The sequence below is a fragment of the Canis lupus genome, chromosome 5 (genome assembly GCF_048164855.1).
Source record: "Canis lupus baileyi chromosome 5, mCanLup2.hap1, whole genome shotgun sequence".
NCBI lineage: Eukaryota > Metazoa > Chordata > Mammalia > Carnivora > Canidae > Canis > Canis lupus.
Genome location: NC_132842.1, coordinates 1,033,461 through 1,054,569, shown reverse-complemented (window position 1 = coordinate 1,054,569; position 21,109 = coordinate 1,033,461). Strand labels below are relative to the sequence as shown.

The 21,109-nt window shown below is 39.8% G+C and overlaps 1 protein-coding gene across 4 annotated transcripts in view; it reads left to right on the top strand.

Annotated features, from left to right (window-relative positions):
• Positions 1-21,109, top strand: part of NRP1 (neuropilin 1) — a 137,352-nt gene that overhangs the window by 50,646 nt on the left and 65,597 nt on the right. For all 4 annotated transcript variants that reach the window (XM_072825167.1, XM_072825166.1, XM_072825165.1 and 1 more), the window contains exons 3-6: positions 6,056-6,237; positions 12,133-12,360; positions 18,513-18,668; positions 20,937-21,103. In XM_072825167.1, coding sequence (XP_072681268.1) covers positions 6,056-6,237; positions 12,133-12,360; positions 18,513-18,668; positions 20,937-21,103 — 733 coding nt within the window. The remainder of the gene's footprint in view (positions 1-6,055; positions 6,238-12,132; positions 12,361-18,512; positions 18,669-20,936; positions 21,104-21,109) is intronic.

The following is a 21,109-nucleotide window of genomic DNA, read 5'->3' as shown; positions in this document are numbered from 1 at the left end:
CTGTGAATGAATAATTCTAATAAGGTCATACCCATTCGCCACTTCCCAAAAAATATGTACAAAAGGGAGTAACAAGAGCAGAAATTAGAAACAAATTTGCCTAAAGGTAGGCAATGTCGAAAGGATAGAAATCATTTCATCTATATGTCTCCCCCAGTGCTGTGCTCCCTCTGGGCTGGCACCACCTGATAAGCGCCTTCCTGGGATCGCCGTACAGACTATGGGAGATGATACATCTGATAGCACTTTATAACATAGAAATTACTGTACAAATGGCAAGTGTTATTGCCAGCATTTCAGACAATATTATATCAAATCTGATTCATTTTAACTTTCTAGTACTAATAAATAAATAAATAAATAAATAAATAAATAAATAAATAAAAGAGAATTTCATTGATTCAGTTTTTTAAAATAAATAAATACAAAGCCTTTGATTTACTTCCAAATAAAACATCATAAAAAAAATAGTGTCTTCTGACCAAGAAGTTAAAAAAAACTTGTTAGCTAGGCAATAAGGTACTGATTTGCTACCTTATATATAGGTGGTTAATGCATTTCAAAATGACTTCTATTTGATTGCAAAGTAACACTTACCTGGGATGCCTGGGTGGCTTGGTCGGTTAAGCGTCTGATTCTTCATCTCAGCTCAGGCCTGGATTTTGGGGTTGTGAGTTTAAGTCCCTCACTGAGCTCCACACTTAAGTAATAAAAATAAATAAATAAACAAACAAACAAATAAATAAACAAGGACACCTGGGTGGCTCATGGTTGGGCATCTGCCTTCGGCTCAGATCATGATCCCAGGGTCCTGGGATCGAGTCCTGCATCAGGATCCCTGTGCTTTTCCCTTTGTCTATGTCTCTGCCTCTCTCTCATGATCCCAGGGTCCTGGGATCGAGTCCTGCATCAGGATCCCTGTGCTTTTCCCTTTGTCTATGTCTCTGCCTCTCTCTCTCTCTCTGTGTCTCTTACAGACACAGAGACTTTAAATAAAATCTTTTAAAAATAAGAAATAAATAAATAAAGGAACACTTATCCATTGTAAAACTTTTAAAAAATACGGAAATAACTAAGGAACATCATCTCACTACCCAGAGGTAATCACTTATTCATGTCTGGGCATACTTTCTTCCGGTTCTTTTTCTATGTGTGAGAATGTACTGTAGATAGGGTTTTTTAAGTGATTTTTCACTTACGATATTAACACTTTTTCCTATGTTATAAAAAAATATTTTATCAAATAGGCCTTTTATTTTTTTATTTTTGTTTTTTTTAAAGATTTTATTTATTTATTCATGAAAGACAGAGAGAAAGGCAGAGACACAGGCAGAGGGAGAAGCAGGCTCCTTTCAGGGAGCCCAAGGTGGGACTCGATCCAGGGACCCGGGATCACACCCTGAGCCAAAGATAGATGCTCAACCGCTGAGCCACCCAGGCATCCCTCAAATAGGCTTTTTTTTTTTTTTTCAAATAGGCTTTTTAATGGCTGAATAATATTCCATGAAATGATTGTACATAAACTCCTTCTTGTTTCCTTCCTGCCTGCCTTATGTCCATTCCTACCCTCATTATTCTAAATAAAGCTTCAGGCAATAGTTTTGCATAAATATTTGACATTATTCCAGATTATTTCCTTTGAATGGATTTCTAAAAATTGCTTTTATTAAATAAGAGGCTATGAACTTTAGTATCCTCTTCATCTATCTTGATTAGGACATTGCAAGCAAGCCAGAACTTAGGGGTGAATCTCATGTAAAATCACTCAGAAACACAGATGCATAAGCCAATTGGCTCCTCCTAGCTCCATCACTGTATATTTTTTATTTCCAAATCCTCCGTCTAATGCTATGAGAGTAAAGTCTATTCTCTTCTGGGGAATACATAAGGTAATTCGTGGACAGCAGCATGGTAATCGTTTACAGGTTGTTCAGTAAGGATAACAATTAATGCCTTGTGCAAAATAAACCAAAGATCCAAAGAAACACATTGTTGCAGGTGAAAATTATGTTAGCTAACATCATTTCTCACTCTGGTTTATAATGTCAGGTATCAAATTTGTCCATTATTAATGTACATATGTACGTGGGGATAGATCCTCTTGGAAGGAGATTACAAAGACGCCATCATCTATAACCCCTTTTCCAGAAGCTGCGAGGGGTTGGTACAGTAGCTCCCCTGTGCAGATAACACCCTGCAGAGGATTAGCTTTCTTTCCAGCATCAGGCTCCACCAGTGGGGAGTCAGGGGTCATTTGTACATGCAAGAGAAAACCCGACTTGAGTAAAGTGTGCTATTCGTCTATTCAGCGCCGCTCACCTATAAAGCCTCTGAAACCGCTCTTTACTGACAGTACATTTCTCATTTTCCCATCACTTCTCCCCCTACTTGGCTATTTTCCTAAAACTGTAATTCAAACTTTCCAAAAGAAAAAAAAATAAGCTCTGGGTAATCCTTTCAAGAATTCTTAGAAGGAGATCTTTATTCTTTTATCACTCTTCTGGGAAACCTAACCCGTGATTAGTATTAGGATTCAGAATGTTTTCACCACCCTCAGAGGCCCAGGTAGGGCGAGAGCAGGGGCGTCAGGAGGCGGAAAGTCCTTTAGCTTAAGGAGTTTGCACTCCCAAGCGGGGACGCTCCTGAGAAGAGCCGCCAGTGTCCTGGACCCTAAAATGGGGACCATGGCAAAGTGTCCCTTCATCGTAGAAGAGTTAGCTCGCAGTAGATATAGGCTGCTTTACCATTCCAAGCGCAGAACGGGAGAGCAGTAAGGTAGGAGATTTAAGAAAAGAAATGGCAGGATGTGGGGGGAGGTTGTCCTCTGGGATAGTTACAAAGTCCACATGACGTTTACATTCCTGTGATGATACGTGAGCAGCTGAGGTCGGAGGAAGGGCGTTCCTGGCGGGACCCTTGTCTGCTCTGGCCCCCACCCCTGCACAGCAGGCTGGAGCATTTCGGACTCAAGCTGGGCCCCCTTGTCACCCGGAGCAGTCCCTTTCTGGAGCAGGGCTCCGCACGGGCAGACAGGTCAAACTGCCATCCCCTTCTCTAGCTTCTGTGCATCCGATTCCCGAGACACAACTCCCAGTTCTCCTCCAGCAGCTGTAACCTGTTCCGAATGAGAGTCACGCAAGTGCCCCTGTTTTCACCTGTGGAGGTCTCACTGTCTCGACTGGGGAGCTTGACATTCCAAGAAATGCAGTGTTTGCCACACTGGAGCAGTAACAGAGCAATGTGCAGCAGGCTGGGGAGCGAAATTTGCAAACTCAGTATCCTGGGCCTCAGGCCAATGCAGGCTGGGTGCGTTGCTGTGGTGACACATTTAGTCTCTGGGGAGGGAGGCTGGCACACCGGCTGCATTCCTGGCACCGCATTTGCCAGCAAGAAACTTATGGAGTGGAACTGGTATCAACTCCAGAGGGAGATGCAAGCTGCTTTCTTAACTTCCTTGGCAGTACTACCCTTTGCAACTTGTGCACATAAACCCTCCTGAATATTTACATGAACTGCTATTTGTGACACTCTTTGGGGCCCTGTTGGATGGTACTTTGAAGGGAAGTGCTAAAATGATAGCAGCATTCCAGTTTATAAATGTAACTATTATATCCCTGAATAATTCAATTTCCTAAAATTGGCACTTAACGATGCAATGACTTATCTCTTGCTGGGAAGAGATTCGAATCCCTCTCCTCCTTTTAAAAATAGCTTTTCCTGTTGCCAAGAGGAGAGCCTGGTATTTACTATTAAAATACCAGCTTCTTTCCCTGTTGCGACTCACTGCACTTTATTAGCTAAGCTCTCTCCTACCTGGGGAAGGGCTCCTCACAGAGCACCCTTAGTTCCCAGGAAAGCCTCATCCACCTCTCTTATTGGTGCCTGGAAAGCAACATGCACTCGGTGGTGGCCACTTAGTATTCAGACCATGTCAAGATGCAAGTAAAAAGTCTATATTGCACCATCACCAGGCCCGACACAGCCAACAGTTCAAATCACGGTTCAACTATAAGCATAAGCAAGTGAGGGGCCAAGGATGTGGACCTGTCTAGTCAATGAAGCACTGGAGGGAAAAGGAATCTCCATGGAAATGCCAACATGGGGGCTTGAATGCATGTGGAGATGCTGTTCTTCCGCTGCCCTGGATTAGCAGAAGGCTCCCGAGGATTTTTAACCTAAAGCTTTCCTCCTCCTCCTCCTCCTCCTGCTCCTCCTCCTCCACCTGCTCCTCCTCCTACTCCTGCTCCTGTTCCTTCTCCTCCTACTCCTACTCCTGCTCCTCCTCCTCCACCTGCTCCTCCTCCTACTCCTGCTCCTCCTTCTCCTCCTGCTCCTCTTCCTGCTCTGCCTCCTCCTCCTGCTCTGCCTCCTCCTCCTGCTCCTCCTCCTCCTGCTCTTCCACCTCCTCCTGCTCCTCCTCCTCCTCCTCCTTCACATTTTCTTCTCCTCCTGCTTCTTCTTCTTTTAACATGCAAAGCATCTCCCAAAGTATTGAGAATGGAACAATTCCTCTGTGTCTGTCCGTAGTTTCACAAAGGGATGTGATGCTAGCAGGCCAGTGATTCCTACTGGAAACATCAGATGCAGCAGAGGAAAGGCAGTTAATACAATAATTCACATATGTTAATGCTTAGTTCTATCAATGTCAGCTTCCTTTTATTCTCGATATACACAAAGCTGGCATACAATTTTAACTGATGAGGTAATGTCATTTTTAATTTAGAGAGCCTTAAGCCGTCCACTCTAACTAGAGGATATCATCTTCGCAGTTCTCTCGTGAGACTTTATGTAAGCATAAGTCATGTGTCCTGGACAGTTTGAAAAGGAACTGTTAAAGATGACATTGGTCATTGTGAAGATTTTCCCCACTTTGATCTCTTTTAAATCGCAAGATACAGTTTATATTACTGCCATATTTTAGCCATTCCTGAAATTAATATATCCCAGGACTTTTGGACCAAGTCAAACATAGAAATAAAATGAAGGTTTGAAATGAACGGATTGTAATGCTTTCACGTCAGTTCTAGAGGAAAAGTGAAGATGGCTCAGATTAGCTGGCTCCTAGGTGACTTGGTAAATAACAAGAGAGGAAAGGGAAAGACACTAAGAAATCGATAACACCAAACAAACAAGAATCTTCCTATTTTCCAGGAGGATGCTAGTCTACTAGAGACAGCTCCCCAACTTTTGGAGATAAAGAAACATACGTGTTAACTCAGTGCAATATTTAGAATAACATTTTATCGTGATTTCCTTTACCATTTATCTCTTCAGTGTATTATTATTAAGCCTCATTTTTTTTTTTTAAATCACATCACTTTGGTGACTTCAAGTGTGTCACATTTCCTTTTCAAACAACTATGTTGCTTTAAAGATTCAGGCTGGTGGGTGTAAACGAAGTAACTTTCCATTTTCAAATAAACTTTTTTCTTCAGAGAGATTATGTTCTGCAATTCAAGGGTAGTTTTGGGGAAGATGATGTATTTTAACCACTGTGGATACTGAGAGAGGCTTTTTTCTAAGAAGTCTAGAGTTTGGTAGAATTGAGTTAAATAGTAAAGAATCTGTTTATTATTCTGTGGCCATATGTTTAGAGGATCGCTCACAGAAATCAAAGTATTGTTCATGGAGAGCTCCAGCCAAGGAGACATTTTGAATTCATAAAAGAACTTCACAGTTTGAAAAGAATGCATAGCATTATGTATTGACACCCCACCACCATAGACAAAGGAACACAAGTTAATAATAGAGAATTGTGCTCATGAGATTTTTCTTTTTCTTGTTAATGGTTACTTTAAGTGACATTGTCTGCAAGTATAATGTACACCATTATTCTTAATAGTTCTGTGTTGCCAGATGATGTATACAGACATGATGTAGTCCATTTTAATTATTTCATTTTGCTGAAGTTTTCTCCCTCCATGAAATACAGTGGTGAATACAGATAGCGCAGTTTTCCTGACAGACTATGCTGGATATAGCTGCCTTCTACATTATCAAAATTAGCAGGGCATTTCTCTCTAACTTGCTGTTTTCTTCTGTATTTATGTGCTAGGTATGACTACGTGGAAGTCATTGATGGAGAAAATGAAAATGGACGCCCTTGGGGAAAATTCTGTGGGAAGATCGCCCCTTCTCCTGTGGTGTCTTCAGGGCCATTTCTTTTTATCAAGTTTGTCTCTGACTATGAGACACATGGCGCTGGGTTTTCCATACGTTATGAAATTTTCAAGAGAGGTGAGTGACTTCCAGTGGAACAAGTGTGGCTAAATGTTCATTCACGTTGTTTGCTTCCATGAAAGACTAAAGCAAAAAGAAGACCAGGCGTAATGCTTTTATCTTTTTGTAAAAACTCATATATTCCCACCTCAGAACTGTTGGAAACTACTTTACACCAAGGAAAATTACCCAATGTGTTGAGGGAGTTAACGTTTGAAATTTTTTAAGTATTTCAGAATTCAAAATTGCATCATTCTAATAGGCTGACTGGTGTTTATAAGGCATATATTCTGTTCTGTAAAACTCTTTTGAGAGTGTTGATTCTTGGCTTTCTTCTTCAAAAATAAGTCTGATCTGCTCTTGAAGTTTGATTTCTTTCATTAAAAATATGTGAGTTAGGGATCCCTGGGTGGCGCAGCAGTTTAGCGCCTGCCTTTGGCCCAGGGCGCGATCCTGGAGACCCGGGATCGAATCCCACGTCGGGCTCCCGGTGCATGGAGCCTGCTTCTCCCTCTGCCTGTGTCTCTGCCTCTCTCTCTCTCTCTGTGTGTGACTATCATAAATGAATAAAAAAAAAAAAAAAAGAATTAAAAAAAAATTTTAAAAAAAATAAAAATATGTGAGTCCCTTTTAAAGCTGTATCCATCCTATTCCCTTTATTTTATTACAAAATTCAAAACTGGTGTTTCCCAGGAGAAGCAAAGCAGTCCACTAGCCTTAGAGTTTCTAAAGTTATTGAAGGAAGAAGAGGTGTTTTATTAACATCTGTTTAAGAAGAAGAATAGTTGGGGAAAGAACTTCTTAGAGAAAGCAGAACAGTAAACTTTCAATGGTATTCCCTTCGGAAATAAAGATCTTTCTCTCCCTCCAATATAATCACTTAGTAATCTGTTCCAATGGTATATTGATATGGATAGAATCTGACAATTCTTAGTCTCCCGGCCTTGAGAAATTGAATCCCCGGGTCAGTCAATTGATAAACAATGTATCTTTATCCAAATGTCACTGTTTTTCATAAGGGCTGGTAGACTCCTTTAATGTGTTAAATTCAGCCTTCTCTTTTAAGTTGACAGTAATGTAATGGGGGTGGGGAGGCAAACTAGGGCTAGAGGTTCAAGATTTGAGTGTATTGTCCTAGAATATAGCAGAAAGCCTTTTTTAATAGAAATAAAAAATCTGGCTACCCCAATTACAAATTCTCAGCAGCAACTGAGAATTTAAAAAAAAAAAAAGGAGTCTTTAAGAGTTTCTGGAAACATTGGTATAACCTCTTAAAATTTCAAAGAAATCTGGCACTGACCCCAAATAAGTATGGATAGATGGAGACAACTTTCTTCAAAAATTTATATAAGCACACACTTGGAAAACCTATTGCATAAATAGTGTACATACAACATCAGTATGTACATATTTTCTTGCATTGAAAGCTGTTTGACCTGTTATATAAATCACATATTACATGTATGTATCTGACACATATACACACATCTGCATTTGCTTGCTTACCTGCCTATGGCACTATCAAAAAGAAAAAAAAGGGGCCAGCAAAGAGTTGAAGAGTACCCTTCCATTTGCAGTGTTTCTCCAAGATCTGAGTATGGTTACAGAGAAAAACCGAGAGCTCTGTAACTAAGTCATTAAGAATTCTTCATTGTCCTTCCCAATGAACTCAGTTCCCTATACTTCCATGGCCTCAGAGATACTGTCATTTCCCTATCCTGATCTCTAACACCACCCTTGAAACTTGAAGCCAGTTTTTCTTTCTTTTCTTGCCTCCCTACATCCAATGTGACTTCTATTTCTTTTGAATTTATATCCACAAGTGTCCAAAGGTCATGTTGCCTTTCCACATCCATGGCCATTAACTAAATAGGCCCAATTTGGGTTCTCCCTATGTTTTCTTATCCTGCACACAACTTCCCAAATGGTGATCAAACCACTGTCCTCGAGATACCTCTGGAAGGTGTCCATCACCTGTTGGGTTAAGCCTGAATGTCCCATTGGGTCAAGTTCAAGGCTTGACATCAAGTGCCCCCAACCTTGTCCAGCTTCACCTCCCATACATCCACTCTCAGCTAAGGAGATCCACCTGCCTAAGGAGAATTCACTGGGTAATGGCCAGCAGACTAAATGTGAAGTGAATTCTGCCTCTGACTGCCTTCGTGAATGTTCTGAGACTTGGATTCCTCACCTGGTAAATGGACAACAATGTCTAGCACAAGCTGGTTGTGAAGACCTGTAGGAATAAAAACATGAGAAACATGGAACCAGTTCATGATTAGAGTGTATTCAGTAATTACGAGCCATTACAACGCTTACAGATACAGTTCATGCCATCAGATTTCAGAGCCCTTGTTCTCTGTCAGTTTATTTCCCTTAACCCCCATGGAAACCTGGCTCTAAACTTATTCTTCTCAGGGAGCCTTTCTAATGCTTCTGCTTTTTTTTCCTGCACATATACCCAACTTGTCCCCTACACATGTACACGACACACATACACAGTACACACATATGCATACTATATATATATATACACATATGTATATATATATGGTATACACACACACGGATGTGTTTTACTAACCATTATGTTTTGCTTTAATATTTTCAAATTTGTTCATATGTGCATAGTTTATTTCCCAACCAGATTGGTACTACCTAAAAAGTGTAAAAAAACATCCCCCCTCACCCCGCCCCACTGTTCATACTACATCCTTATAGGTGCCTATAGAAAGTCATTAACTAACAATACAATTATGCATACATATATGAGTTCATGGACATTTTTCCTCAGAAGCCATCTAATGCTGTTATAAAGTCCATGAATCTCATTTTTTTCAAAACATACCCCTTCTTTCAGAGTGCAGCAATTTCAAGTTTCCTCAAAACACATAAATTATACTAATCATAGTTGAACCAATAAATGTGTCTTTCACCTGTTGACCTTGAGGTTTTCTGGCAATAGATTACAGTTCTAAGGAAAATTTAGGCCTTTCCTGCATCCCTAAAACTGCATTTATAAAAGGCCACCTTTGCTTGAGAGTCAGCAAAGCCAGTCCCTACCTCTTCTCATGTCTCTTGGAGCCACTCTAGACACCCTAATTTTCTTCCCAGCTCCCCCACTTTCCCCTTCTCCATGTCTTTTCCTAGATGCTGAAAGCTTGGGACACAGCCCTAAAATTATTCCCAGTCACCTAAAAGAATTTCTTCAGGAAACCCATACTTCCCTACCTATCACTCTTTCTTGCCCTTCCCTTGGTCCAGGTCATCCAAGCTCAACTGCTGAAAGAAGCTGTGGACATTTTCTGTGGGTCTCCATGTGAGGAAGGCATGGCATTTATTGAGAGCAAGAGTGGTCACTTCATATATTATTTAGTTAAGAGTCTGCATATTTAATAATAATTCCAAAGACAGTATCTTAGCTATTATTATTATGTATCCTATTGTCATTAACAATGACTTGTGGCTTTCCTACAGCTACACAAGGTCCCCTAAGTCTTACAAATAACATCTAAAGCACAGAGTTAGGCTACTGATCTCATGTGTGCACTTCTCACAGCAGCAACTTGCTCACTCCTAGGCACGTGGGGCTACTCACCCTCCCTCTTGTTTAGCGCTGTATATTCTGCAGAATTATTTCACCACTCCCCTACCTTGCTTCTTTTGGGGAGGTGCTTGCTCAACTGTGGCAAACCTACACAACAGTGAACAAGAAAAATATCAAAACAAATCTTGATGTTTACTGGAGGAAGTAGGAACAGACAGAATCTTTAAGTTTGAAGGGCTCTTTATTCCAAATCCTAAAGCCCAGCTCCCACTTGTTATACACAGAATCTGAGGACTGGGAAGGTTAGGATGCCACCTAGGTTACATAGCAGGTTAGCAGGAATGGTGGATCTGGAACTCAGATCTGGTGCTCCATCCAGTTCTCTTCCACTACCCCATGGGATTTCTCCAATTCTTGTCATGTACATAGGCTAGCCTTAGGGAAAGCATTGAAATGTATTTGATTTTGAAAGTATGCCCTTCATTCCTGTCATTTTTTCTCTCTCATTAAATCTTGATCTCATCTATTTTATCTTTTTAAGAAGCAGAAAATATTAGTACCTGAATTCAACCCTTTGAATTTTGCCTTACAAGGGCCTACCCAAAGCATTTTTTTTTTTTTGCCCCAGGGAAGAAGCTGGAGGTCTCCAGAGTGAATGTTCCTACATCTTAAAATTAAAATAAAAGGGCTTCCAGTATCATATATATATATTCTTTGTAAATTAATGGTTTAAATTAGTATAGTCACTGCTATCTTAGAAGCCACTCATTAACTTAGAAACAGATTATAAACAATGCAGCACGTTTCATACTCTTCTCACCTGTAATTCACATGGTAAAATGCCACATGTTAGTAACTTTAACTGGAATCAAATAGATAAGTATCTGAGGCCATCATGGTGAAGGGAAGGCTTTAGAGGCATTTTAGACAAGTCAGACCTCTACAGGCCAGGTTTACTGAGCACAGCTAATAAGTTTTAGTCTTCTGTGTCTCCATTGCCACAGACATCTAATATGTACATGGGGAGCAAGCAATTGATTTGTTTTCTCAGTAAGGCTGCCAGATGCACTGAGGTAGAGATTCAGCATACCAGACACTAAAAATAGAGATCTGCTAGTTAAATTTAATCTGTATTGATGCCTACACTGTTGACTCTAGTACTTGGCTCTGCAGGAGAATATTTAGTTAAAAACACTCCCAACAAACCTTATTTAGATTTGAATCCATGCATGCCATCAAAGGGTGCCCATTAGTGAGACAATGGCCCAGGAAAATAATTGTTGGATTGAACATCCTTCAGTTTGGAGCTTGAGCTTCAAAGGGTCAATTCATCTCTGCTTTCCGGAGAGTCCTAAGGTCTCTTTGAAACTCATGGCAGTGGTGGCGGTGATAAGAGGCCAAGCTGATGTGCTCATGTTCTTGTAGATGGGCCATTTTCAATGGTGATGAATACCACACAATTTGGTCCTGGATGCCATGAATTGAAACTGTGGTCATCTTTACAGTCACAAGGTCAATTTGCAATATATGTGTGTATATGAGCTTGACCAATTTGAGTTACCAATCACTGTAATTTGTAAAGTATTGATAACAGTGACTAGTCATTAAAATTATGCACTATAAAAATACACATCACACACCCACACACATATATTAAAAAATAATTTTAGAATGGCACTGTATCTGATACTTTGGGGAAGGCAACAATGTCAACATTGATATCAAGTGACTTCTAGCAACACGGCCTGTAATCACAGTTTATCGTGCCCTCACTAACAGCCACACTTTACCGGCACACCTGTGTCAACACCACTCAGAATGAGTCACTCACCCTGGGTACATGTACGAATTACCTTTCACATTTAGTTTGTCAAAGAGGCATAGGTCACATCTGGCAGAGTTACTGAGTCACTGGTGTAGGAATCTGAAACCCAAACTCCCTCCACTGAATTCTCTCCCTTGCCTTTGTAAATGTTCTATTTCACCAATAAAGGGCTGTCAGCCTCAAGATTTAAAGATTTAAGCTTGAAGGGGCTATAATTATTTCTCTAGGGCTCTGTCGAGATTTCTGTAGCTTACTCATTCATTGTTCCCACATGATTTTATATTTGTCATTTTTTTCTCTGCAACAGCAGAAGTTTTTAAATTGCTTCACACAAATGGAAAACTAAGGGGAACACAATAAATCTGAACTTGACTTTCCATACCTATCACTCTATGAAAAGGCTGAGTAATGAGTGATTAGGATAGAGATTATAATGGTGAGCTTTTATTAGAAAGATATGCTGCCTTTGTTCAGATTATTTCTTGGTCAAGTTGTGTGAGTGAGATTTTCACATTTGCTCCTTCTTTTCTTTTATTCACAGGTCCTGAATGTTCCCAGAATTACACAGCACCTAGTGGAGTGATAAAGTCCCCCGGATTCCCGGAAAAATATCCCAACGGCCTTGAATGTACCTATATTATCTTTGCACCAAAGATGTCAGAGATTATCCTGGAATTTGAAAGCTTTGACCTGGAGCTTGACTCAAATCCTCCAGGGGGGATGTTCTGTCGCTATGACCGGCTAGAAATCTGGGATGGATTCCCTGATGGTAAGAAGGGCAGGAAGCATCCCAAAAAGGGAAGAATCTCGGGGAAGGGCACTTGGATCCTTTTACAAGTGTTGTGATAAATGCATCACTAAAAAAAAAAAAAAATAGCCCCAAAGGAGGAGGGAAAACAAACCAAAATGGTAATTCACTTCATGCAAAGCAGCGGTGAAATATTTGAGTTTAAAAGATAGTAATTATCTTGCCTAATTTCTTCATTTTATAAATAAAGAAAATGAGGCCATGAAAGATTATACATGGTCTCATAGCTATTTTTTGATAGAATTGGGACCATTGCATGGTTTTTCTGACTAAAGTATTTTGCTCATTTCATTGGCCTGCCTGCCGGTCATTAATTCCTAGACCCAGGAGAGCACTTAAATCAAAGCATTCACTTTACAAATGCAGACTCTAAGGGCCAGAGAGGTTAAGCACTTGATAAAAATTTTAGGGTGAAATGTATATCCATTATGCAGTTACGAAAAATTTAGAAATTTAGAGAAGGAATGAGAATATTTGGACATTCCTAATTTGTTTTAGGTGGGGGGGACATGGCTAATTTAGACAGATTCTTTGTCTGCTCCTAGAGAATTCTTATCTTTGGCAATTTGAATCACCTCAGCACATCCTCTGTCTACATTGCTTTAGTTAAATTTATCCTACATTTAAAAAATATTTATTGAACACTTACTGTGTACCAGGCACTGGTTTAGGCACTTGGTAGTTAGAACAATCAAAGATGGCTGCCTTCACAGAGTTTCAGTACTGCCGAGGGGAATGGGACAATAAACAATATACGTTATTTATAGATGAATGAATGATGTCCTTGGAAAGTCACAAAGTGAGAAGTTCTATAAACAACAACAAAAAAATGGAAAGAAAGACAAAGTAAAGCAGAGCAAAAGCGTGAAAAGGGCTAGGGTTAGGAAGAGGGATGTGTTGAAATTTTAAAGAAGGTGGTCAAGTTCAGCCTTATTACAAAAATGACATCTTAGCAAAGATTTGAAGGAAGGGATAGGTAGCCCTGTGGACAGCTAAATGAAAGTTTTCCATTTCAATCCTTGTGAATTAGGAGGTGAATGGCAAAAATACACACCCAAATCCTGAACAGAAGGAGATAATATCAAATAATTTGTTGCAGCTGCATTACTTGCCTTGTGTTTAGTCTGGTTTAATATTAAGATTTCTCAAGAGAACATACTCTACACACAACAGATCAGAAAGGGCAGCTTGGAAGTTCTCACAAATCATGCAGTTAGAGATGCAAAACCATCTATATAATAGAGTCATATTATGATCAGGCTGGAAGAAGGAATATTTAAATAAATATTAAATTGTAAAAGAAGGGCAAGTATCACATGAAAGAGATTTCCTTTGCCTCTGAAATGACATTAAAATTATCAGTGTAATTCAATTTAGCTATGTACCTCAACAGTAAACAGCAATGAAGATAAACTGGGTTTCGAGAAAGCTTATATTGTCATTGGAGTAAATGGGTGAGCTATCATTGGTTTAGTTTCCTCTTTGGTCTTTTACTATATAAATAGGGTTATGATGATCTTATCAAAACTCCTTCATTAAGTAATGAGATTTGCCCAAACAGAGTGCTGATTGATTTCCAAGTGTTCAATCCCGATAATTAGGAAAACAATATTATAATAGTATTGTAATAATAGTTGGAACATTTAATAATGGGTTTATTTGTTCACAACCAAAATTTGCAGCCTTCCTTTCCAGAACTTACATTTAAATTGACATCTGAAAAGGAGGTCCAATCAACCAACTTATTTAGAATACTTCCAGAAAGAAGCACATTGTTATTAGTGTCAAGGGTTTTTCAAAGTAGTAATTTTCTGGCTCTAGAAAATCACTGAGTTGAAGCAAGGAACAATTAACAATAAGAGTTATCAGCCTCACAATTCAGTCGTGTTTTAAACTATGGTGCACTTGACTTATTCCCAGAGCAAGCTGGCCTTGGAATATGAAAATTGCTTTTGTATATTTGTTATAACTTACCTGGCTTCATCCAGCCTACACCAGCATAACAGCATTCTCCTTTTTAGGCAAAGTGGCAGACTGCCCCTCCTGGGTTTCTTGTCAGTGGCACTAGAAACATTTTTGTCATGCTAGTCCAACACATGCAGTTCCTTGCCAGCAAAACTGCTTTTACTCTCTTGATACCCTTTCCAAAAATGACAACCAGAAGGTGCTGAATGAAGGCTTTAAACCACCAAGAGATTTTAGGTTGCTTTTTATCATATACGTTGAGTTAGGTGACTAAGTCATTGACAGCCACCATTGATTCTGATTGACTTGGAAGGAAAGTGGTTTTACTCCAGGACTCAGAATCCTATGCACATGCTGAATCACACATTCCTGTGTGTCACTCTGATGCTCCATGGATTCCTAAGTAGCGACTCTGAAATAATTGGTGGAAATTTACATATGGTTTGTAAGCAATGAGCTGAGTGTGCCACCCTGGTGGGTATCGCAAATGTTTGTGCTGAATCACGAAGCCAAACTCGAATGCTTAGCTCACACGGCCTGGGCACACACAAAATCAGCTCTCCTTCTAGGCTCTGCCAAAGAGGTGGCAATGCAGTTGTTACCTACATTCCAAAAATTGTCAACTATTTGTAGAATAAGTGTCATGAAAACCAGATTGAGTTGTCTTTGGTTTGTATTGACTTCCTATTTATTTTTGAATTAACCTTCTGAGATAGAAATATAAGATAAAAATGATATAAACATAAAATATACACATTCTGAAATGTAAATGACACAACTGTGCACATTTTTTCCCCAGGGGAGAGTTGCAAAGTCCACATATTATCCAACAAAAAGTTTATTATTGTAGGAGAAGAGTATATGGTCTATTTTGTACCTTATCGAAATGATTCCCTTTTTTGTCTAGTCATTCAGAATGTGTCATTTTAAAAGTACATCTTATAGTAGATTGCTGCCCTAGAAAGGGGGCAGAGAGCCAAGTTGTCAGACTCTAAGGTGGGGTTATAATTCCCGGAGAGATTGATGGAAAAATACAGAGAATAAGGTATGGCGATTTCAGGTGGCAGATGTATCTTTTAAATAGCACGAATACCGTATCACCTTCACACCTGAAAAGAGGATCACTGGGGGTCTACTGTCCCCACCATGAGATTTACTAAGGCCGTGTTGCTTGCTTAAATTTTTCAATAGTGCAATTTTTGAGTTCTACTGCTGTTTTTGTGACAGTTTCCATTCATCTCCTTGGCCTTTGAGTCTACAATGACGGAAGTAGGAAATCCAATAGCCGTGTTCATGTAAATACACAAATGAGCACACACAGGAGACGGATAAGAGTACTCCATCCACTCTTGCTCAGATCAATATTGCATTAGCTTGCTAGGCTAAGGTCTTGCTGTTGTTCAGGAAAATTCAATACTTCTTTGTCTTATGGTCGAAAAAGCCTTTTCACTCTCCTGTCTTGAGGGCTCCTAAAGGGAGTTGTGCGCTGCTGTCCGCGGGCAATGTTCTGAAGGACAGAAGGCAGATTTACCCAGCATGTCTTCAACATTATAAACCAGTGAGTCATGGAGACTCTCTAAATTATGAGTCTGCATTAGACAAGTTCTCTTCTGTTTGCTCTTTCAAAGAGTCTCCCTCTACCCCCCTTCCCCAGAGGAATGGGGTGGTAGTGGAGGGGAAGAATCTGCAGTCACAGCTTAAGGGGGCGAGTACAGCTTCCCTTGTGCTCTTGTATTCTCTGAAGGGTCAATGGCTGTGGGGGATCAGAGAATGGCTCCAAGGTTTCGGACTTTATTAGTTTGCCCACAAACTAATAAAGAAAGAAAGAAAGAAAGAAAGAAAGAAAGAAAGAAAGAAAGAAAGGAAGGAAGGAAGGAAGGAAGGAAGGAAGGAAGGAAGGAAGGAAGGAAAGAAAGAAAGAAAGAAAGAAAGAAAGAAAGAAAGAAAGAAAGAAAGAAAGAAAGAAAGAAAGAAACCACAAGAATGGAATTTAAATGAGGGAAAGGAGTGAGAGTCTATGAATGGACTCTAGGATTCTCATTATGATTACAGATCAAAAATGGGATTCTTTTTGAGGAAAGGAAAGATCTGAGCTCACGGCTCTAGCATGATATTTTCATGCCTGTGTCATGGGCAACTTTGTACTCCAGAGGGAAGAAAAAAAGTATTGAATCTATTCAGAATGAAGAAAATCTGGCCTAGAATTAACACTTGTAGAGGAAGCTGAGGCTCAGGTTAAAGCTGAAGAGGAACAAAACTGAGAGTTTCACCTCCTGAGATGCTGCCAAGTGGGAAGCTTGATAGAACAACATTTTCTTCCTGTGATGCAGAGCCATGGTTCATGACCATGTGGCATCCTGTAGATAATCTTATCGATGTCCCAATGGGCTCATGTCCTTGTTTCTTCATGATAAAATGGTCTACACACACACAGTGTCAGGTTGCTGGAGCGTGAGGAGTTACAGTAGAGAGAACTCTTTGAATTTGATCAAATCAGTTACTGTGAATGCATGGAGAAGTTATCAGATATTCAAAGTAACCATTCTGCGCTAACTCAAATGTGGAAACAATTTGGTTGTTTTTTGTTTGTTTATTTGTTTGTTTGCTTGGGGGGTTTTTTTGTTTATTTGTTTGAAGTGGGTTGGCCAAGAACTGAAAACCTGTTCACCAAGCCTCTGACTATTCTAGAAGCAGGGTGCCCAGCCCAGCCAGCTGCTTACCAAGAACTCAGCGTGTACACGCAGCTCCAGGGAGATCAGCATTTAGAGCTTCACTTTTTCAATCACATTTGAAGCTTCTCCTCCCCATCAGCTGCCTTCTGCATCTGAGTCACACACACAGGCCTTGGCACACCGTGGCCCTGCTGTAGGCCTGACTCTTCAGAGAGGAATCCACCCACTGTGCTTCCTTGAACAAAGCAATAACTCTTAGTTGAAATGCAGAGAACCATGGGTTTCTTGGAGGGGAAAATGGTCCACACCAGATTGTCCTTCTAAGCCCAAACCATCTGGTATGTTTTTACCATATGTGCAATTAAAAAAAAAAAAAAATCTGGAGAAAAAGGGATTTTTTTTTCTTTATCTTTTTTTTTTTTTTTTTTTTTTTTTTTTTTGCCTTGCTGATGATCTGGACAGGAATTGGAAAGATTCTCCAAGCCCAGAGGGCTTGTGCACTGTCTGTAAGGCAACTTAAAATTACTAATTGCCAAGGTTTATCTAAAAGCACTTCAATAAAGGGGTGGCCCACTTAAACCAAACAGAAGTCTGACTTAATCACAAATTAATCAGTGTTTCCAATCTTTCACTGCCCCCATACTCCTTTTTTTTCTCTCCCAGTATGCCCAGTCAAATGGCTGCATTGGGCCATCTTTTGGCCGCAAGACACAAGTGCAATGCAGTCACCTCTCTTAGATTTGGGAAAGAAAAAAACTGGGAGAGAAGTCAGACCCATTTTCTTTTCATTTTGTTTTCAACTTATTATTATGTATGAATTACTGATCTATGTAGCTTCTATTTGTTTTAACTGTTACAATTGTTAATTAGCCTACAGTTAGAGCCCTGCGTAGGACATAGTACATCATCCTTTGTCCAAGTCTGTGATGTTCTTTATGATAAGTCTCCAGGACTAAAAGATGAAATGAGGAAGGATGTTGGGGTCATTCAGTGCTGGATCAGATTCTCGGTACTGGTCCAGTCCCATCCAGCACCAGTTCCTGAGATCTCCTTCCAGGGTGGGAGAAGTAAGTGAGGCAGCTGCAGGAGCCCGCGGTCATCACAGCCTAGCAGGAATCTTTCAGCACTAGGTGTTGTGCACACTTTGGGCCTGGAGATGAATGTTCAAGGTGCCCCTCGACAACCCAAATCTCATTCTTTGCAGTTGAAGCAAGCATTTAGATCCTGTTCTTGAAAACAATCCTGCTCAAGGGGGAATGTAGTTAGGTCTGTGATTGCCCTTCTGAGCACGCTTTAAAATCCTCTCCACAAACCTGATCCAATACTTGCACTGCAAACCCATCAACCAGGGAAGACTTGCTTTGGATAAGAGAACGCTTCTGGGTTCTGCTGGGACCCATGTTTGCAAATGCTTATTCTCACATCTGCTGGGGAACAAAAGATATTTCAATGTTCTCCACATTGCTCCCTTTCTAGTTGGCCCTCACATTGGCCGTTACTGTGGACAGAAGACACCAGGTCGGATCCGTTCCTCATCGGGCATTCTCTCCATGGTTTTTTATACGGACAGTGCAATCGCCAAAGAAGGCTTCTCAGCAAACTATAGTGTCTTGCAGAGCAGTGTCTCAGAAGGTCAGTATTTATTCATCTTGCAAAGCACTGTGGTAAACACTCCCTGCTAATCCTCCTCACACACCTCGTGGCCACAGGAAACACTAAAGAAATATTTTGTGAACTGGATTGCCAACTATTTGTTTTTCTTTTTTAAATGGTTTTGATGAATATCAATAGGAAAAACTATTTGGTATACTTTCTTAAGAAAATTGTAGATGAGAAGGCTGCTTGTAAGCCTCTGAACTTATGGGAGAAAGTAGGAAATGGGCAAACAGTGCCCAAAAACAATGAACTATATAGCCAGGCCACCTGTCTGGCTTGAAAGTGTACTGGGCTGAGATCATAAAAGGACAGGCATGGATAAGAAGAGATAGGAACAAATCTGTGGTGGTTTATTGACAGGGCAGCCTTACCGGATAGATGCAGACTCATGATGGTTCAGGTAGTGAAGACCCAGACAGAAGCCATTTTGTTTTTCTTTCTTATGTGAATAAAAGTAGATATTTGTATAAAAGAAGCATGTTTCAATTTCTGTTCTAACTTTTCCACAAAAGAAAGAGGAAGTAATATGTTTTGCATCTAATTAAAATATTGAACAAACTCAACCCTTCCTCAAAGTTTATGTGATGGTGTCCATCCCTTTCAAGAGCCCAAGAAAAACATGAGAAAGAACAATGAATAAATTGTGTGTTTCAACAGTTCTAGCTGTCAGGTTATAAAGTAGCATAGGTTAGAGACCAGGAGATGTTTGGAGATTTGTCCTACAGACTAGTATCTTTTTTACTATTCTTACTGGAAAATAAAAAGGCCAGGTAAATTACAAAATCTTATTTGGACTTCATATGATTAATTAATTAATTTATTTTTGTGTTTATAAATATTTTATATTACAAACAAACTTAAGCTTAAAAGTATGGAACCTGTGAAAGGGACCTTTAATTATCTTAAAACTTTATCTGTTATGATAGAAAATTCATGAAGTGTGAAAATTTGCTTAATTGAGATTTTTCTCAATGGTTGAGAATCTTTAATCTCTAAAATACTTTTTTCACTTTAGTGCTTCACATTCACATTTCCTAAAGGTGACTATTCACTTCCCTATATCATATTTCACATCAATGTCATATTTCATTGTTTCACTGAGTATATGGGGCCTAATGGAATACATGCTTTTGTGATTCATAATCATCATTGTGAGAATTATTATTTTATGTTGTAAAGCTGTGGTCCTCTTTGGGACCATATGATGCTGCAGTTTACTTCTGACAAATATTCCTGTATTTTATTTTTTTTTATTTTTTTTTAAACTTTTATTTATTTATGATAGGCACACAGTGAGAAAGAGAGAGAGGCAGAGACACAGGCAGAGGGAGAAGCAGGCTCCATGCACCGGGAGCCCGATGTGGGATTCGATCCCAGGTCTCCAGGACCGCGCCCTGGGCCAAAGGCAGGCGCCAAACTGCTGCGCCACCCAGGGATCCCAATATTCCTGTATTTTACTAATATAAACTAATGACATGAATAATCATGACCAGGCCAAGGTCAGGAGACATGAGAACAAAGGGAGTCAAGGAGAGGTGGCCCAGGTGCCAAATACAAGGAATCTGAAAGACAGCGAGCTAAGGTCTACTGTCCACTGAATATGGATTATAAATAGACATCGAGTCTTTTTCACTTTTATTAGGTATTGAAGGAAATAGTAATTTTTAAAAAAATATTTTACTTATTTATTCATGAGAAATAGAGAGAGAGAGAGGCAGAGACACAGGCAGAGAGAGAAGCAGGCTCCATGCAGGGAGCCTGATGTGGGACTGGATCCGAGGACCCTCGGATCACACCTTGAGCCAAAGGCAGATGCTCAACCACTGAGCCACCCAGGCACCCTGAAAATAGTTAAAATTTTTAAATTTTTAAATAAATTTTATTTAAATATAGCTTTCAGTACGTATCCATGTCACATATCTACATATATTTAACTTTGAAAATAAGTCAAAATTCCCATTATTTCCTAATACATCTCTAATAGTATTTCTGTCAACCTAGGTCCAGTTAGGAAAATAATTAATCACTATGAGACTTTCATAGCCTTGCATTTAAAAATTATCATTATTACAATTATTGCCACCTGTCACTGCTATGTCCCCATAAGTCCTTTTGCTGTCATCTTCTGTAAGACACTGTGTGAACATCAAAATGAATGTTTTAGATTGCCAGATTATAAAAAGAAATATGCATCTCAGGTCTCCTTTGTTTTGATGACATTTGGCTCCTTTTTTTCCCTTTCAGATTTCAAATGTATGGAAGCTCTGGGCATGGAATCAGGGGAGATTCATTCTGACCAGATCACAGCTTCTTCCCAGTATAGCACCAACTGGTCTGCAGAACGCTCTCGCCTGAACTATCCCGAGAATGGGTGGACTCCTGGAGAGGATTCCTACAGAGAGTGGATTCAGGTAGGC